This window comes from Anser anser, assembly GCF_964211835.1.
Source record: "Anser anser genome assembly, chromosome: 14".
NCBI classification, from domain to species: Eukaryota; Metazoa; Chordata; class Aves; order Anseriformes; family Anatidae; genus Anser; species Anser anser.
This window is the reverse complement of record NC_139735.1, coordinates 5,751,618-5,767,661: the sequence shown is the minus strand read 5'-3', so window position 1 is coordinate 5,767,661 and position 16,044 is coordinate 5,751,618. Positions and strand designations below refer to the sequence as shown.

General features: G+C 53.9%; 1 protein-coding gene across 1 annotated transcript in view; it reads left to right on the top strand.

Moving 5' to 3' along the window:
* The first annotated feature begins 664 nt into the window (after positions 1–664).
* Positions 665–16,044, top strand: part of MGAT4B (alpha-1,3-mannosyl-glycoprotein 4-beta-N-acetylglucosaminyltransferase B) — a 44,336-nt gene continuing 28,956 nt past the window's right edge. The window contains exon 1 of the mRNA XM_083798821.1: positions 665–889. Coding sequence (XP_083654947.1) covers positions 793–889 — 97 coding nt within the window. The 5' untranslated portion in view covers positions 665–792. The remainder of the gene's footprint in view (positions 890–16,044) is intronic.

Sequence of the window (16,044 nt, the reverse complement as noted above, 5' to 3'; positions counted from 1 at the left end):
CAGTGAAATAAAGCAGCAGCCATTCGCAGAAGAAAGCCCAGCCAAAGTACCATTTACATCCCATTCGTTCTGCCCTTCACCCCGGCCAGCAGCTTAGGGCCATAACCACTGAATGCCGAGCCCTTCGGAAGACAGATGCTGGCCTACGAGGCCGCAGCGTCCGCCTGCGATACTCCCCTGGCGTCGGCTGGCTCTCAGGCTGTTCCCTTGGCGGAGGTGGAGGGCTCCTGCGGGACCCCCAGCCCGGGACCCCCACCCGGGACCCCCACCCGGGACCGGGACCGGTGCCCGCATCCCTCCCCCTGCCTCCCGCATCCTGCCCGAGGGGGCCAAGCTCCCACCCGGGACACCCCCACGAGGGGGGGTCTCCCAACCCCCACCCACCCGGGACAGCCCACGGGGGGGTCTCCCACCCGCCCCCACCCCCCCACCCACCCCGTGCCCGACCCCCCACGCCCGTGCCCGCGCACTGCCCCCTCTCCCTCCCCCCCCTCCCGGCTCTCCCCCAGCCCCCCCCCCCCCCCCCACCTTTCCCCGCACGGGGGCGCTCCCCACCCGCGCCCACCCCTCCCCTCCCCGACCACGCCCCCTTTAACCCCGCCCCCTTTAACCCCGCCCCCTTTAACCCCGCCCCCTTTCGACCCCGCCCCTTTAAGCCCCGCCCCCTCGGCCCGGCCCGGCCCGGCCCGGCGCGGCGGCTGGGTGCGGGCTGCGCGCCCCCGCTCCGCGCTCGCCGGGGCCGCGCCGCCGCCGCCGCCGGGCCATGCGGCCGCCCCCGGCGGGCAGGAGGCGATGAGGCTCCGCGGCGGCACGGCGCTCACCCTGCTGCTCGGCTGCCTCTGCGCCCTGCTCTCGCTCTCCTGGTACGGAGCCTTCGGCGGGCACAAAGGTAAATTTGGGGAGGGGGCGGGGGGGGGGGGGTCTGCGGGAGGTGGAGGGGTGCTGGGACCCAGCCCCGGCTCGGTGCTGGGGATGCGGAGCTGCGGGGGGTCGTGGATGGAGCACGGGGGGATCCGGGTCCTGGGGGGGGTCCTGCCTCGGGGGGATGCTGGGGGGACCCCCCCCGGTACGGTAGGACCCGGTGGGATCGCGACCCGGTGGGGTCCTGCGCGGCCTGACCCTGGCACCGCTCATCCCCTGCAGGGTGCTGCAGCCCGGGTGGGGAGTGGGGGTCCGGGGGTCCCGAGGGCGCTTTGGGTTTCGCTGCTGCGACGCGCCTCGTCCCCACGCTCGTGGTGAGAACCTCTGCGGGCAGTGGGAGCCCCTGGGTCCGCATCCCCGTGGAGAGGTGGGATCCCAGCGCTTCGGCACCCTCGGGTGCTTGGGGGGTCCTGGGGAGCCAGAGGTGAGGGGGGAGCCCAGCACCGCTGCTGCTGCTGCCGGGGGCTTCGTGGCAGCGCCCTTCCTGTGCCGCACGCAGCTCTCGGGGCTTGGTGCTGCGGCTGGGGAACTTGCTTGGGACAGGTTGGGATCAGCCCTACAGCACGAGGGCTGTCGGCTTCGTCGCTTACAAATTGCTGACGGTTTTGCCCCGCGTAGCCAAAGCAGGGGTGCAGAGCCCCGTCCTGCCGTGGCACGGGTACTGAGGAGTTTGTCGCCGCGAGCTTTTCCTGACGGCATCACAGTCACTTTTTCCCACCCCGCCACTTGCGAAAGCAACGCGCCGGATTTATCCTGGCCTGCAGGAAAATTCTGGCGGCTGCTTCTGAGTCGTGCCTGCCTCGCACGGCGGTGCAGGGATCTCTCGCTCCCGCGCTGGCTGCTCGCCTCTTCCAGGTCCTGCAGCGGTGGGCTCGGCAGCACGCTGCTCTGGCTGCCCAGCCCTTTGGCCCTCCGCAGCGCTCCCAGGCGTGATCAAATTGCTCCGAGGTGTGGGGCAGGCAGGGGGAGGTCACCCCGTTACAGGTGCTGTTGCTTCACGTGTCAAAATAATGACCCTGGGTGCCGCCGTCTCCGTCCTTCCTGGTGGGACCTCGCTGGCGTACGCGTTTCCCTCCGGCACCTGGAGGTTGCCGCTCGCTGCGGCAGGTTACAAACGACGTGGGTCAGGCGGTGTCAGCGCAGCAGGTTTCCGGGCATTGTGGTCACTTGTGTGCGTATCGGGCTGCTACGAGCTGGAGAAGACCTTGGGAGGTCATTCGGTCCATCTCCTGCCCCTGCGTGGGATCGGCGATGTCTAAGCCCTTCCTGACAGATGTTTATCCTGTTCCCTCATAAAAACCTCAGTGACAGAGATGCCTGAGCTCCCCAGCCGATCTGTCGGACATTTAACAGCCCTAGCGTTGGATTTTCCTTATGAGCAAAGCCGAGATGCCTTTTCTTTCAGTTTGGTTCCCTGGTTGCTCCTTGTCCGTTTTTCGGCCACGTGCAGGGAAGTTCCTTTGCAGGAGCTGGTTGGATATTTGGACGTTGCGACTGCGTCTCCCCTTAATCCCTGCCCATATCGATCACGCTGTGCCGGTTCCTTTGATCATTCCTTTTAGGTCGTGTGTGCTTGGTCTGTGGTTGTTCTCGCTGCTCTCCTCTGGGCTGTCACCTTCCCGAAGAGTGACACTAGCTGCGATACAGGACCGAACCGCTGCCGTGCCTGTGCTCAGAAGCACGAGGGATTACTTGAGATCCTTATCGAGTGCAAAGTGTTTGCTTTTTACTTTTGCCACAGATGACTCACATTTAATATTTTTTTTAATCCCATCTGCCCCCCAGCCATTCTTCTCCAGAACCTTTCCTGCTTTTCATCCCCCATCATGTGTTCGGCCGGTTAATTATTCTTACCAAATCGCATTACCTCACGCTTGTCCTTGCTGAACAGCGTCCTTATTTTTTTTTTTTTCAGGCTTCTGAAGTGTCAGGATGGTTTTGAATTCTGATCTTGTCCTCCCGCGGGCTGGCAGTCCCTCTCAGCTTGCTGTCACCTCCCGGCGCGATCGGCATGTTGTCTGTGCCGAAATCCAAGTCCTGAACGAAAGCGCCGGGCAGCGTCCCGTCTGGGATGGGTTCCCTGTGCTGTACTTTGTGCTCCCTGTCCGTGCTTTAAATGCAGTCACCAATTCATTGTCGGGTTTCCCAGCAATGAGACACCCCCGTGAGGAAGCTCAGACCCCTCCTGCATCCCTAGCTTTGTCCCGGGGATGTCGTGCCTGGAAACAAAGAAATGCAGAACATTTGATGTGATTTGGTTTTGATAAAGAGGTTAGCTCTTGCTCGAGTCCTCATTATTGTCTAAGTACTTCAACTGTAGTTAAGCTGATTATTTTATAATATCCCGGATCCTCCTCATCCCCATCCCCTTCTTCTTCACGACAGGCCTTGTGTTTCCCAGCCTTCTGCGGCGTCAGCTGGGGATGGCTCCCGGTGCCCCCGAGCTGTGGGACGCTCGCATTCGGGGTGAGGCAGGGAAGGTGCCCGCGCTGCCTCAGGTGGGGAACGAAATGATTTTAAAGCACGAGGAAAGCATCGCAGAGCCTGCTTGTCTGTTACCTAGCTCTTGGGAGGACAAAACAATTAAGTGAAAGAAAATAAAACAGGTCAGACCAGCTCCAGAGCTGCACTTCTGTACCCAATTAGGGTTTGTTTCCCCGCTAGTAGTGTTTTGCCGCAACGTGGTTATTAGCAAATTTTTGACCCCGTGGTCCGCAAAAGCAAACGCTGCCTCTTCCTGCCGGCAGGGTCGAGATGCGGCACCGGAGCGGGGCTGAGGAGGCTCAAGCTGTGGTGGGGCTGAGCACCAGGGGGGACACGTGCTGAACCCCTGCAGAGGTGCGTGTGGTCCCACCAGGAGCTGTGACCCCGCATCAATGTGCTTGCTCTTGTCCGGACTGCGAGAGGTCTGGAGGTGCCCTCAGGGCTGCCGGTGCCAGCAGTGGAGCGAAGGCAGCAGTGGCACGGGGAGGTGTCTCTGAGCACCTGCACAAAGTCTCGTGGTGTAGCGCAGAAAGCCGTGAACTCGGACCCTCTCCAGAAGCAGCAGTCGCAGTTCGAGGGACGGCTCCATCAGCCGTATCTCCTGCCGCAGCACGCGGGCTTCCCGTTTCTGTGCTTTCACTTCTGTTCCCTGCTCCTCTACCCACCTGGCTGCAGGGCTTTGTGGTTTCCCTTGGAGGCCTGGGGGCACCGGCTGCGGTCCCCGTGCACACAACAGCCCTGCTCTGAGCTGGGGGCTTTCCTTGCCACCTGGAGCCTCTCTGAAGCATTCACCAGCAGTTGCAGCGTGCGTTCGTGGTGGCTGAGGAGGTGCGGGTCGGGGCTCGGTGCTGGAAACTTGACGTTAAAATGCATAACAAATAAAAAAGATACGAGTGTTTCTGAGAGCCCCTGCTTGGCCTGCGTGGCTCTCGTCAAAAGTTGTGTGCAGTGCATGGCTGGAAAGCGGCGGCATTTGCAGAATTATCCTGCCCGTGGTTTGTCCAAATTTCATCCTGAGAACGAATGGCCCCACACAGTCTGTTGATACGCGTTTATCAAATTAAATCTTTCATTGCCTGGAGTCAGCTGTATTCCTGCTTATATTGCTCGGCAGTTTTTGTTGGGTTTTTAAACTTAATCTGTGCCGCACGTGCACTTGTTTGCGTCCCTTTGGTGTTCTGGCACGAAGCGCCGTCGTCGTGTGGTGGAGCTTAAATCCCTGCTGGTGGAAGGGGCCGTTCTCCAGACTGGGGTAGTGGGACGTGGGGGACTTGGATGTGGCCCCAGCTGTGCTATATCCCTCCCCGGGGAAGTCGCTCAGCTGCATTCACAGCACCCCCTTGTCACAGGGGTCTGGAGGACGGAGCCGTGCTTCCTGCGACAACAGAGGCTGCGGCAGGATGTAGGAGAGGAGTGGGTTAACACCCCCCCCAATATATCAAGTGCTTCTCGTGGCTTACTTCTCCTACAGAACAAAACCATTTCTAATTTGTGATTCCGTTTGATTCATCTGAAAGAAATCATTGATTTGTGCTTATATCCTGGATGTTCATTGATTATTCACTTAGCGTTTAAGGTAAAGCACATCTATAGCTTGCTAGTTTAAGTGAAGCTGCCAGTCATCTCCAGAAAGCTTTGAAGCCTGCTAAATTATGAAGAAATTGCTTTAGTGATAAATTGGGCAAAGCTGCTTCGCTTGATAAACTCCGGTTATTCGCTGGGGGAAGCGCAGCTGCGGGTATCGGGTCTCCCTGCGGACCAGAGCGTTGGGAGCCCCTTGGGTTGGTGCTGTGCCGAGGCTTGGCCGAATGCCCATCCCATCCCATCCCGTCCTGTCCTGCCACGTGCGGCATTGGGTGGAGAAGAGCATCTCCTGCCGGGGGAAAAAGTGGACCCGGAGCCGTGGCTGAAGCCTCTTTGGGGCTGAACTGCAGAAAACCTCTGCACGGCCTCGTTGTAAGGGCGTGAACTCGCTTCTGCGGCAGTCAGCCAAACGCTTACCCGCGGTTGGCACCACTGAATGCTCGCCGAGGTTTGCAGCTGAGTTAGAAATGAGTTAACGGAAAATGCCCCAAACTCTGGTGTATTCCAGGCAGCTCTCCTTGCCTCGCGCCTCTATCCCAGCCCTTGGATTTAGGCGTCCTGCAGGCTTGGATCAAGCGTTTTCACAAGTGGAAGCCTATGGGGTCAGCGGAGCTCGTTGCGGGGAGGGCAAATTAAGGGGTTACGGAAACTATTAAAAGAAAGAAAGGGCTTCGGCTGGGGCTCGGAGGTGAGCCCTGTTGGAAGGAGAGCCTTTCGGAGCTTGGTGATCAAACATCTGCTTAATAGCTTCCTGGTCTGGGGAGAGGATTGTTGCCTTTGACAGAGGGAAATGCGGTTTTCTGCCTTTTTTATTTTAATCGAGGTGTCGGGGGCTTTTTATTCAGCGGTGACCTTCTTTGTTTTGTTTTTGAGCCCTCACACAGAACGGCTCGCGTCAGGCTTCCCTTGCAAAGCAAGAAAATCTGGGAAGGGCGGGTTTCTGTTTCAGACCATCCCTCTCTGCCTGAGTTGTGGCATTGGCCGCTTTTCCTCCTGTTTTCCTCTCGGTGCCGAGCCACATCCGAGCCTCCAGGACCGGTGCGGTAGCGTGGACGCGCCGCTGATGCGCAGCCGGCACCGTGACCGCGTCTGCTGCGGGGTGACCCCACCGTGGGGTGACCCTGCTGGCGTTTCATGTCCCTGCCCTCCTCTGCCGTGTGCCCCCATGAACAGGGGGCTCAGCCGTGTGGTGAGGCAACCGGGCACATTTGCGCGAGTTGTTTTCAGTTCTGCTTATTTTAAAATGGGCAGCAGTAGTGTTAACATGTAAATCATTAGGTTTTAAAGAGGCTTGTGTGCAAAAACCAATCTCCACCTGTCTTTTTTTTTTTTTTTTTTTCCATTATGAGTTCAGTAGAGTCGTGCTGTCCATTTACTTCTAGCCATGCCTCTCACGCTCGTGCCTTAGGACTTGCTGGCAGCGGGACAGACGCCGAGCTGGGGCAGAGCCTGGCCCGCCTCGCACCTCTTCCTCCAGGAGGTTTCAGATAATCCTGACCGCATCCACGGGTCTGGCCTGAAGAACACGGGCTTTTCTTCTCTCCCTGTGGTGGCGAGAGCTTCCTGGAAACTGGGTGTAACACGGAGACCTTTTTGTCGCTGGCGGCCCGTCTGTTTGCTGCAGCGAATCCTGGGTGTGCAGTCACTGCTCCGAGGAGTTCCGTGCCTTAGGTAGGAGGAGCGGTACCAAAAACGTCGCGTAGCCTTCGAAAGCCCTTGTAAATTATCAAAGAAACACTTCCAATGCTGAGAGGTGACCTGTGAGAGCAATGCGTGTTTGTACAGTCTGCTTTAGCGGAAGCACAGTGGGAACGCCGCCCTGCCAGGACAAGAACTGGTGCAGAAGCAGCCAGGGAAGGCTCTGCGCGTCCCCAGGGTGTCACCACGTGCACGTGGAGAGCAAGGGAAATATTTGACTGCATCGATTGCCTGGTGGACAGCTGGACTTGGGTGGTGTTACGCTCTCAGGCTTAGCAGCTGCCACGGAAAAGTAGCTGTCAAGTGAATCAGTCAATTAGTGCTGGCCAAAGCGCGGCGGCGGCCTCCCCTCCCTCCCCTCCGTGTCCAGGCTGATCTTTTTGCTTTTGTTTGATCTCGCCTTTTCTGTTTTAACTATTCCTTTTTCGTGCCGCCTCTCATTGCGCTTTCTCTGGTGTTGTCTTTGATATCTTCTCCTCTTTGTCTTCCATTTCCCTCATCTTCCTCTCTCTCTTCTTCCTTTGATTTTGTAGAAAATGACCAGGACAGACTTCTCACGTGTCTCTCCCTCTCTTAATCTTATCCAACTTGAGTTACCCACCATTCCAGGAACTTTCCCAGATGCCCACCTGAAGCAGAGCAGGCCGCGGGGGGAGGAGGCGGTGATGGTCCTGCACAGACCAGGGCTTGCTCCAAGTCCCTCCAGCATCCAGCTCCTCCACCTCCAGTCTCGTGTCTGATGTCCCACGTGGTCCGTGCGTGCCGGTCCCTCTGCTTGGGCAGCACCAAAACCTCCCTCACGATGGGGACTGGGATCAGGGTGCGAGATGCTGAGCTGTTGACTCCTTCTGGCTGCGCCCACCCCGCTGATAAAGCCCCCACTGGTTCACGAATCCTACCCCAAGGCAGCCGTAGGAAGGTGTCCCTCTTTCTGTGGGTATTTGCGAGTGGTGGCGGGGTCAGGTGCAGCGAAACGTCAGCAGAAAAAAGCAGTAAAAGAAGAGAAAATGTTTTAATGTTGTGCCGTGGCTGAGCTGAACCCTCCAGGTCTAAGCGTGCCGCGTGGAGGGGATGCTCGTGCCTGCTGGGTGGCCTGTGGGACTTTGGGAGTGCTTATCCCACACCTCGCAGGTGGAGCTTGAAGTAAACCAAAGGACAAGCAAGTGCGATGTTTAAAAGCTGATTAATTTGCTGACTTTGGGGATGGAGAGGTATTAAATTTTTAAAAAAAAAAAAAAAAGGAAATGAGCAAATCTAGCCGAGTGCAAACTTCTTAGCTTGATGGCTGAAATCCTCTGCCTTGTCGCTCCCGGGAAGAGGCACGAAACGTGTTTTCCCCGAGCTAAAAGGCTGACCTGGGAGGGAGGAGAGGGTAAGTAACCAGAAGGGCTGATGAGCGTAATTAGGACATGGATTGTGGGTTGGCTCCATATAGATCAGTTTGTGTTTCATTAACGTCTGGTTCCACCCTGTCTGTCGGTTTTATTAGATTAATTTATTACTTTCTGAAAGTGCCTCTCCAATGAGCTAAAATATCTATTTACTGGAAGTATTTGGTTACCATGAAAAAGTGTATTTGGCATGTCCTCGGCAAATATTAACTACTTTCTTTTGTTTCTTTTTGCAATTTAATTGTCTATTTATCTTGAGTATTGATTGCTGAAGGCCTTGGTAATTATTTGCTGATTTTGGAAATAATGATTTTAAAGGATCGGATTACATTTGCAATATTAATCATTGCCGTGGTGTGCTCGTCTCAGAGGATGGGATCTCGCTGACGGCTCCGGTTGCAATGTGAACGTTTACTGTCGGAAACTGTGCTGCTGCCTGAAAATAACGAAATTGTTACTGGGGTTTTGTTCCTGAAACTGAGCAGATATTTGCAGAGGGGCAAACCTGGCAGTTGCAATTAGCCTATAAATCCGCCGTTCCTGTTGGCAGTAGGAGTGGTCAGGCTCTGTAGTCAAATAAAGAGATGATTTTGTTTTATTTACTCCGTTCTGCTCCGCTCTTCTCAAAATAACGTAATGCCGTGTTGGTCCCTCCTCTGGTGCAGGGTTGGTGGGGAGAGGGACTGCCCCTGGGCAGTGGCGATACAGCAGCGATGCATCCTTGTTTTGGGGGGGGGGAGAAGAAACACCCTGCAAGGGTGTTACGCTCGCAGGGAAACGCGCTGCCGTGCAGCGGCACATCTTGCTTTGGGGGAAGGTGAGAAATTGGAAAGGGTCTGCTGGGAGCTGAGTAATTGGCACCTGCTATTATTGTGTCCCTCCTCCCCCCTTTAATAACTTGTTTATAGAGATACCTCTCCTACGGATCTCATTACGAAGCTGTAAAACACGCTTTTTTAAAAAAAAAAAGGCCTTTTTATTCACGTCAGGTCTGCGTACCTACTTTGTTATGTCTCTACAAGGGGGAACGACAGCTCTCGTCTCGTCCAGGAGTCTCCTCGTTTCCTGCCGTGGGTGCCCACGGGGAGGTGAGAAGTGTCCCGGCCGTCCCTGGAAGGAGGTGTAATTCCTCCGTTAATGCAAAACTCGTGGCTGGGAGGGGAGTGTTGGCCCGCGGTGGTTTGGGCCTTGAAGCAAGGGATGGTGCTGGCTGTTTGAAACACGCTGGGTTTCTCTCTGTCAGCTCGCACAGTGACGTGCTGCTGGAGAGCACGGACGGCGACATTTGGCATCCGCCCCTGGGGGCTCTCCTTGCAGCGAATCCCACTGCTTCCTGTTGCACACGGTGAATTGTTTAATTGCTTTTAAGAGTTTCATCTCTTTATTATTATTGGATTGTGGTGCAGAAAGAAGCTGGGAACGTTTCTGGATCCCATCCTGGGTCTTTGGATGACCAAGTCCTGCTCAGCTTCATTCTCACGTGGGTGCCCCCACCTCAGCCTCCTCCCAAACGCACACGTGGGGAAGAAAGAGGAGGAGGAGAGGGCAACGTCATGTCCATGGCAATTGTTTTCTGATTCTTTTCGCTACCTTGCAGAACAAAACGATAAAAGGAGACTCAGAAAAGAGGGCATTGCAGCGAGCCCCGGCAGGGATGTAATCTCTTTTCTTCATACCAAGGTATAAAGATAATTCCGATCGGGATTGAAACAGCGGATGGCAAATAATTCTTGAACAATCCGCTTATGGTGTTCCAGGACGCGAATGAAAACCACTAATGGGATAAAGAAGGATCTAGATAATTATCTCGGCTACGTTAAATCCTGTCGTTTCAGGAGAGTGCTCTTGTGTGGACGCTAATTTCATGTGTATAAAATGCTAAAGCTGACTAGATGTTTTCAGAAGTTAACTCATCCCAAAATAGAGACATAACTGCTTGGTGATCATCTGTCTTTCATCTACCTGGTTGGCCCTAATAAATCTGATTTCTGGTCTCTGCTATCCCATTTCCTTTTTTCCCCCTCCCTACAGCAGGTTAAAGCAGAGACACACATTTTATCCAGGGCAGATCTGAAGCCTCCTTCATCCTTTTCCTTTTTTTATTTGGGCTGCTGTTGTGGGAGAGTTTCTGCTCTCTTTTTTTTCGGCTGATAATGCTGTTGTTTTAAGCCTGACTGAGGAGCTGCTTGCAATATTAAGGTATGCAAGACATTTTTAAATTTGATCTATTTTTTTCCCCCAGCAAGAGCTCTGCCTTGCAGCGCGGAGGACTGCGCTGTGCTCCAAAACAAATCCGGTTGCACGGTCGGTTTAATGAGGCTCTTGTTGCAGGCTCTTTGCTCCCTTTGTGTCTGCAGCTAATGGTTGCCCCACGGACGAAGCAGAGGATGGCAGAAAGAGAAAGGAACAGCTTTGTATTGACAGCAGCCATGACGTTTGGGTGGGTTTGGATCCGCTAACAGTGTTTCCAGCCCTGTGTTACGGAACAAGAAGCGTGGTCTCTTTTTGTCTTGGCGATGTGCTTCTAGAGCAGGAGCTCTCGAGCTGAATTGCTCACTCAGAAGCCTCAGCACCAGGATTCCTCCACCTCCTGCTCTCAGTTCCTGTGGCTCTGGGAGCTGGGCTGAATCTTAACCGCTGTGCCTGGCACAGGTTTTGCCCTCCAACCACTGGCATTGCACAAGAGGAACCTGGTGAGGCCTGCCAGTTGACCCCTAAAAGTCAATCGATTGCTGTGTAAGGCGAGATACCCATCTTATCTCTGAGAACAGCAGCTCTTGAATTGCACAGAAATCTTAACGGGGACTTTTACCTGGGTCTTGGTATCGCTCCGTGCCCTCTGAATGAACCACTCCCTGAGGAATCTCGTGACTTGCTCACCGTGAAGCCTCCCTCCTCGACCCCGCGCTGGGCTGGGGACGGCGCGGTCCCCGCAGCGCTTAGCTCCGGAGAGCACCCTCAGCTCTCTGCCGTCTCCTGCCGGGCCCAGCTGTCCCCAGGGCAAAACATCCACCTTGCTGGGTGTCTGCGCAGCCCTCAAAGCGTGTGCTCATCCTGCGAGTCCCTCGAGGAAGATGTCACACCCTGGCCATTTGAAACGTGGGTCTCCCGGTCAGCGAGGCCAGGATCTCTGGGCACCAGGGGGTCCCCAGCAGGAGAGTGGGAGCTGTTGGCAGCAGAGGGCTGGTGGTGGGCGAAGCCGGGATTGCCAAGCAGGGCAGAACAGGTCGGAAACAGCTTCTGTTTGCTGGCATGTGGCACGGTGCAGAGGTGTGGATGTTTTTGTTTAGTTTGGCTTTCGGCAGAAGTCCTTATTGCTTCTCTTGCTGCCAGCTTCCTCTGGGTCGCCCTCTTTCCCTCTGCTCTGCCTGCGTTTCGTGCTGCGATTTCAATTATTTATAGTATTTCATTTTCCCTTAAACTACTCCGCTGCGTGAGCACTATTTAAACAGCTGTCACTTCCCGAGCCCGTTGTACCGATAGGCGAAGTGACGGGCCTTCTGCATACGACTCGTTAAAAGCATCTCAGGGCTCTTCAGGATGGGCGACCATGTAAATGTAAGATTGCCATGGGATCTTGTGCTGTGGACGGCTGGGACTGCGGCTGGTGAAACAACGATCCCCTTGGCGCTCTTGAGAAATGGGAAAAAACTGCAGCGGGTAACAGAAGGGAAGGGAGAACAGCGTTGCAGTCGAACGTGCCCCGTTTTTTTGGTGAAACTTAAGCAGCCTAAAACACAAGGTGCGTTCGCCTCTCTGTTCCGTCAGTGTGCATCCGGAGGCACCTCATTAAAACAATTTAGTTTCATTTAGACACAGCCAGGTGTAACAGAGAAATCCTCGGTGACAGGGCGGCGCAGGCTTCTGTGCTGGTTTGAATTCGGAGGCGATGCCGGAGCAGGCAGGGTTAGCTCTTCAATTTGCTGCTCCCTCATTTCTACCTCTGCAGTCTTAAGCTTAGAGAATAAGCAGAAAATATTTGTTTAAATCTCTTTCTTCATTGCTGCCGTGTTCAAACTGAATTAACTCCCTTCCAGAGGAAGTCTGTGCCATAGGAAACATCTGCCGCGGCCCAAATTGTGTTTGAGGTCGGGATTAAAATGTATGTAACTGTTCAGCGGTGAACAATGAATACACAAATACTGCTCTTCGTCAACAATTGTTTGCAAAACATGATTTGTACGCTCCTCTTGTACCTGTGCGGCTACCAGGATGTGCCGTTGGAATACGAACCAGCACGGCGTGCCTCGGGAAATAATGATCGTAGGGTGAAGTGGCTCGCTAGAATGTCAAATGGTTTCTTATTTCACGCGCTCGTTTATTTATTTATTTGTCTCCTATTAGCAGCGTTTCTGAAGTGCACCAGTAATTTACGTGAGGATGTAATTGTGTCGACGGCGGATCGGTGTCACAGGACAATATTTATGTGCGAGTGCTGCTACGTGAAATATTTGTTCTCCTCTTGGCTCCCCTCTCCGCGGCGTTGACGTAAGCTCTTGTGGAAGTGCAGACAATTTTGAGAGCTGTTCTCGATAAAGTCCTTATGGGTTTTTTGATTGTGTAACTGAAAAGAGCTCCTGAAAAGATGTAACAAGTCACAAGTATAGACCGGCCAGCGAAGGGCTGCCGCTTTGCTGTGTTTGATGTGCTTTCAGTCTGCTGAAGTAAGGAAAACCAAAGCTCCTGTTTTATGGGTTGTTGTCTGAGGACCAGGACTTACAGGGGGTACTTGACTGTCAAGGCTTCCTTCTGGCTTCGTTTGGGTAAAGACTGCTCAAGTTTGAAAAAAATTGCTCAAGTTCTTTAAATTGTGTCAGTGAATTTCAGCAAAAATTGCAGAGATACTTGCACCGTAAGCTGAGGAGCTATTGACAAAAATGAACGACACCAAAGTTCGAGCAGTGCCTGCTGGTGCCATATTTCTGCTGCACAGTGGCAAGCGTTGCTACCACGTGTGTGTCCGGTGCTATTACACGATAGTGCCAAATTCCTGATGGATTTGGGGACGTTTCGGTTCAGATTGATGGCTCCTGCGGCCCCAGAGCAGCACGGTGAGGGTGGCGGCACCTGACTCCCAGAGATGGAGGGGCGCTGGTGGAAAGCAAAGCCCTTCACAGGGTGGGTACCGCTGAGCTCACCCCACAGATGGGGAAGTCGCGGCACAGGGGCAGTTCCCAGAAGCACCAAACTGCACTGTTAGGTGCGCAAATCCCCTTGAAACCTCCCTCTGACCGTCCCCTGCAGCCTCTCAAGCAGAGGAGCAGCATTGATCGGGGTGCTCCAGGAGGTCTACGCTTACACTGGGGCTGGAAAGTCTGCAGGGCGCGGGGCAGGGACCTTGAGAGCAGGCGTGCAGGACAGGCGGACAACCACCCGCATACCTGTGGTGCTGCAGAGGGCCTCGTGGCAGCATCTCGCCCTGCTCAGCTGTGTTTTCTCCAAGAAGACTCTTGGTGCCAGACAAAACACGTGTGCGGGAAGGCAGCCGGTGCCAAGGCAGCGAAAGGGAACCAGCAGCAGCACGCCGATGATTTTGCGGGGAGGTTGGGCTGGGAGGACTCATCCTGCTGCTGCGGGAGGCTGGAGGGACAGCAGGACAGCACCGACGGGTCCGTCAAAGTGCTGCCGGTGCAGGAGGAGGAGAGAGGTTTTTATGGCGTGTGGCGCCGCTGTTCCCGCTTTGGAAAAAGCTTCCTTTTTATGTGGCTGTGTAAATAAATGAGTTATAGCCCGAGTGCTGTGACTCTGAGCGGTTCCTACAAATGGGTGGTGGGTTTTGACCACGTTCAGCCGGTGGCTTCAGATTGCTGAGGGTTCTGCTCTCAGTTGGTGGTTGGTTTTTATTGCATTTAAATCAGTGATTTTATGTAACTTTGGAGTATTGGCAGGCTTGCAATCACTTTCTCCTTTGTTTTCTGGCTAAGCTTGTTTTTTTTTCTAAGGGAACGAAGCTTATGTCCTTCATCTAAGTCTCCTGGCCTCACCGTAGCCAGGTTGGGCAGGGATTTGGGACCCTCAGAGGCGACCAGAAATCCTCCAAGTATTTCTGGAGGTAGCCAGGAGGGCAGAAAAGAGAAGGTCTGTTAATGGCTTTGCCAGAGAAGAGTATGAGCCCCTCCGTCAGGCTCCAGTGAACCCACACAGGAGGCGTTATCTTCGTTAAGACCCAGATACAAGGGCTGAAATAATCGAAGCTTGCAGTCGACCACAGGACACCAAGACATGGAGCTCCCTGGGGAGGTGGCCATGGCCACCACTGCTTTCCGTGCCTGTCAGCAGCTCAGCCAGTCCCTCGTAAAGCCCTGCTCATCAGCACAGGCAGTAAGCAAGGCTCTTTTTTTGCCTTCTCACACCCATAGCAAGCAGTAGAAGTCAGCACAGAAAGAAAATGGTAATGGCTCCATCCATTTTGCTCTCCCAACCTGTGCCTAATGCCTCATTCTCTAATTTTCATCACTCTGACTGCTTTGTTTTCCTTCCTTGCAATCAAGATAATGCAGTACAATATTGCACTAAGAATTTCAGCTATTCAATTACCTTTCAGAAGTTGACTTAATTGGCTCTTTAAGTGATAGCTCTCTTTTGTATGCAATCAGCACGACTCAAGGAGGGAACAGGAAGAGGGTAAGGACTTTGTTTCAAATCAATAAATAAAGGTCTTTGAAATAATGCTACTTGCAATTTGTACCACCAGTTAAATTACACCGAAGATGATAGTCTGTGCGTTCGATGCGGAGCGCAGCTATAACAGAGCAATAAACCTTTGCTCTCAGCAAGCGTGCGCACTGCTTTACTGTACGTTTCCAGCAAATCCAATTCTCCCCTTGGATTTTTTTCCCCCAAGTATTAGAGAAAAGCAAAACAAAACTGCTGCAGAGCCTCGCACAGATGGTTTGGAAGAGCCTAATATGTAATGACGAATCATTTATTTTGCACCTTATAAAGTATGCAAATGAATGTGATACCTGATGATAAATAATTCAGAATGGAGATGCAAGGGGAGGTAATAGACAGAATGAATGTGGGATAAACCAACTTTTTGAAAAAAATAAAAAGAAACAAAAAAGCCAAACTCCTTCAAGCTGTGATCCATAGGCACAGCTTCGTGTTGGTGCATGTTTGCCTCCAGTGCTTGAATCTGGGGGACTTTCGGCCAGCGGGATGTCCACAGCATGCAGACAAACCTCAGCAGGAATCAGCAGGCTCATGCCAAGCTGGGTTTTTGTTGGTGAAGATGCTTCCTCCTTTGCTCCCAACCCATCCCGGTACAAGCTAGATGATGGCCCTTTGGTGCGGCGTGCCGGCTCCTGCTGCGGGAGGTGGTGGTGATGCAGATTTACAGTGTTGCTCCGAGGGGCAGCTTTAAGGCTGTTGCACGTGCCAGCTTGTGGGAGCTTCCATGAAACCGCGCAGGTAAATTGAGCTAGAAGCAGCAATGCTACAGCGTCCTGGCTCAGCCCCACGTTCAGCACAACCCCAGATGCCAGCAACCCCCTGGCAGCCACTGGGCTGCTTCGGTGGGCGCTGTGCCCAGATGCCCTGACGGGGCTGTGACTGTCAGCTGCAGGCTGTGCTGGTCTCACCTCCACGGGGAATTGGAACTGAGTGTGTGCCGTGATGGCAACCACCACGGCATCAGTGTGGTTTTACCATCCAGGTGTTTTCCTGCTGGTCCCGAGTACTGGGTTGGGGCCGCACTGACTTTGCAGAGCACCACAGCGCACGTGAAGGCGGCGTAGGGGAGATGGGGTGAAAGAAGAAACTTTTTTGTTATAAATTCTGTGCCTCATTTTGGTCCGGGAAGGGGCTGTTAGGATAAAGTCTGATATATTTTAACATCTGCCTCCGAAGAATGTGGGATTTATCTTTGAAATGAAATTTGCCTTGCTGCACTGCCAGCAGTTTTTTTTTTTTGGAGGAGCTATTTTTGTGAAATATAACCTGAGAATTCGTATTGGCTTAGCGC